This window comes from Phytophthora parasitica, assembly GCF_000247585.1.
Source record: "Phytophthora parasitica INRA-310 unplaced genomic scaffold supercont2.588, whole genome shotgun sequence".
NCBI classification, from domain to species: domain Eukaryota; phylum Oomycota; class Peronosporomycetes; order Peronosporales; family Peronosporaceae; genus Phytophthora; species Phytophthora nicotianae.
In genome coordinates, this window is record NW_008649574.1 from 1 (window position 1) to 2,052 (window position 2,052).

The 2,052-nt window shown below is 56.2% G+C and overlaps 2 protein-coding genes across 2 annotated transcripts; one reads left to right on the plus strand and one right to left on the minus strand.

The window, feature by feature from the left end:
• Positions 1 to 11: 11 nt before the first annotated feature.
• Positions 12 to 488, minus strand: PPTG_20420 (hypothetical protein; the record flags this gene model as incomplete). The annotated part of the gene is made up of 1 exon (XM_008919223.1): positions 12 to 488. A coding segment is annotated over one exon (477 nt), but the record flags the coding sequence as incomplete, so codon positions are not given.
• Positions 489 to 739: 251 nt separating this feature from the next.
• On the plus strand, positions 740 to 983 carry PPTG_25036 (hypothetical protein; the record flags this gene model as incomplete). Its single annotated transcript, XM_008919224.1, has 2 exons — positions 740 to 766; positions 810 to 983. 2 exons carry the CDS (start codon positions 740 to 742, stop codon positions 981 to 983), a joined length of 201 nt encoding a protein of 66 aa, XP_008917472.1.
• Positions 984 to 2,052: the final 1,069 nt, after the last annotated feature.

Here is a 2,052-nt window from a genome sequence, read left to right on the forward strand (position 1 = left end):
GCTTCCTCGACCTTGGGCTCTTCCTTAGCAACCTCCTCAACCTTGGGCTCTTCCTTCGGAGCTTCCTCGGCCTTGGGCTCTTCAACCGTAGCTTCCTCAACCTTAGGCTCTTCCTTAGCAGCCTCCTCAATCTTGGGCTCTTCCTTTGCAACCTCTTCAACCTTAGCCTCTTCTTTAGCAGCCTCTTCGACCTTGGGTACGTCCTTAGCGGCCTCCGTCTCGACCTTAGGCTCCTCGACCTCTTCAACAGCAGCTTCGGCAGGCTTTTCTTCATCCTTAGCCACCTCAGTCTCAGCAGCCTTCTCTTCCTCCTTAGCCGCCTCAGCCTCAGCAGGCTTCTCTTCTTCGGTGGCAGGCTTGTCCTCCTTGGACTCCTCGGTAGCGGTCGTCTCTTCCGCCTTGGTCTCCGTAGCAGCGACCTCCGGTGTGGCCTCGGCAGGCGTGGTCTCAGCCGGGTCCTTAGCAGTGGTGGATTGAGCGCAGCCCATGGTTAATAGTACTGAAGTGGGTGGGTAGTGAGGTCTCGACTTGTGTCCGAGCGTGCAGATTCGCGAATGACACGCACGATGGACGGGGGGCGACCTGCGTCGGGAAGCGGTGTAAAGTCGAGCCGTCGCAGTCTCATCATCGCAACGTGCTTGCAGCGACGGGTTTGCCCACTTCGCCGCGCCTGACAATTCATGTATCGTCGCCCCATCGCGGCATTAAGTCGCGTGCATAGCGTTTCGAGCGGTCGACTATGTCGCTTTTCGTCCAGGAGTTGGAGGTGCGGTGCTGCGAGCCTGATGAAAACGTCGAGTTTTTGCTAGCTCGCCGTTGCTTCGTGCCGCGGCATTGACTGGTTGTTAGTCGCCGGAGCTCGTTTGCTCACTCCCGACGACATGCACGCCATTGCTGCTATGCTCCGCCTCTCGGTGGTTGCCTTGTCAGGCGCTGACCGACGTCCACTTGGACAGGCATTTGAGCCCCAGTCGTACAAATAGCAGAGAGACGAACGACGTGTATTGTTGGTGTGTCGTCCGGTTTAAGAGGTGAAGCGAAGGCACCTGATCGTCTCGAAGCGAGATCTAACGGTGAAATGTGACGAGTACATGTACTTTTGGCCGAAGTGTATATCGCACAAGGCGACGACATACATGTGCTACGCGCCGTGAGCAGAGCCCCACGCGTCCAACAGCCGGGTAGAGCAGAGGCCAGACAACGGTGTAGACACGGGGGCCGAGCATGGTCCAACCTCTTTATTTCCGCCGGACAAGTTGTCCGGCGGAAAGCGTCTCCTCAGCATGTCCTAAGACGGCGACGCGAATGAGTTGCATCGGATCTGTTGCAGTTCAAGTTGATGCCGCGTACGCCGACTTGATTCAAGGCTTGAAGAGCTCCAGAGTGAGTTGTCAAGAAGAAGCGTAGCCACTTGCGGCCAGGATGGGGATTAGAACGGTGTGCCCGCTGGGGATGATTCATGCCGGAGCAGGCGCGGCGCGGCTGCGGCGAGCGAGTACAGCGAGCGACCCAACATGCACCATGAGTTGAACTTCATGCCTAAGGATCTTGAGCTCAAGGTATCTTCGAGGGCAATGAGTGTAGCCATCTCGTGCAGAGGGACACGCTTCTTCGACAGTCAAGCAGAAGCTCCGTGACGGCTGCAATACCTGGCGGAACTCGGTGCTCTCCAATCGGATACATGTATATAACTACGCACGCGGCGTGACAAGCTAAGTGAATCATACTGGCGACTCAATCAACTCTCGTTGGAGAGTGGATGTCTTCAGCTACTGCCACTGTCACCAGTCTAGAGCTTGGTACGTCGCGACCAACACCCTGCTATTTAGTACCTTCGTTAATTACACCCCGCCACGCCTTGGACTAGCGAGTCGGCGGTTCTGTGGCTGACGATAACTGCTGGATTCTGTCGAAACCAGGACTGCAACTGGTCTGAACTAGACCGGAAGTGGTTTTCCCAAAGATTTCGTGGCGGTTCACTTGTCGAGGACAGGCGTAAAAGGTTGCGATCATCACGTCTTGACTCTCACTTGGCACTTCGTGTATCGAACA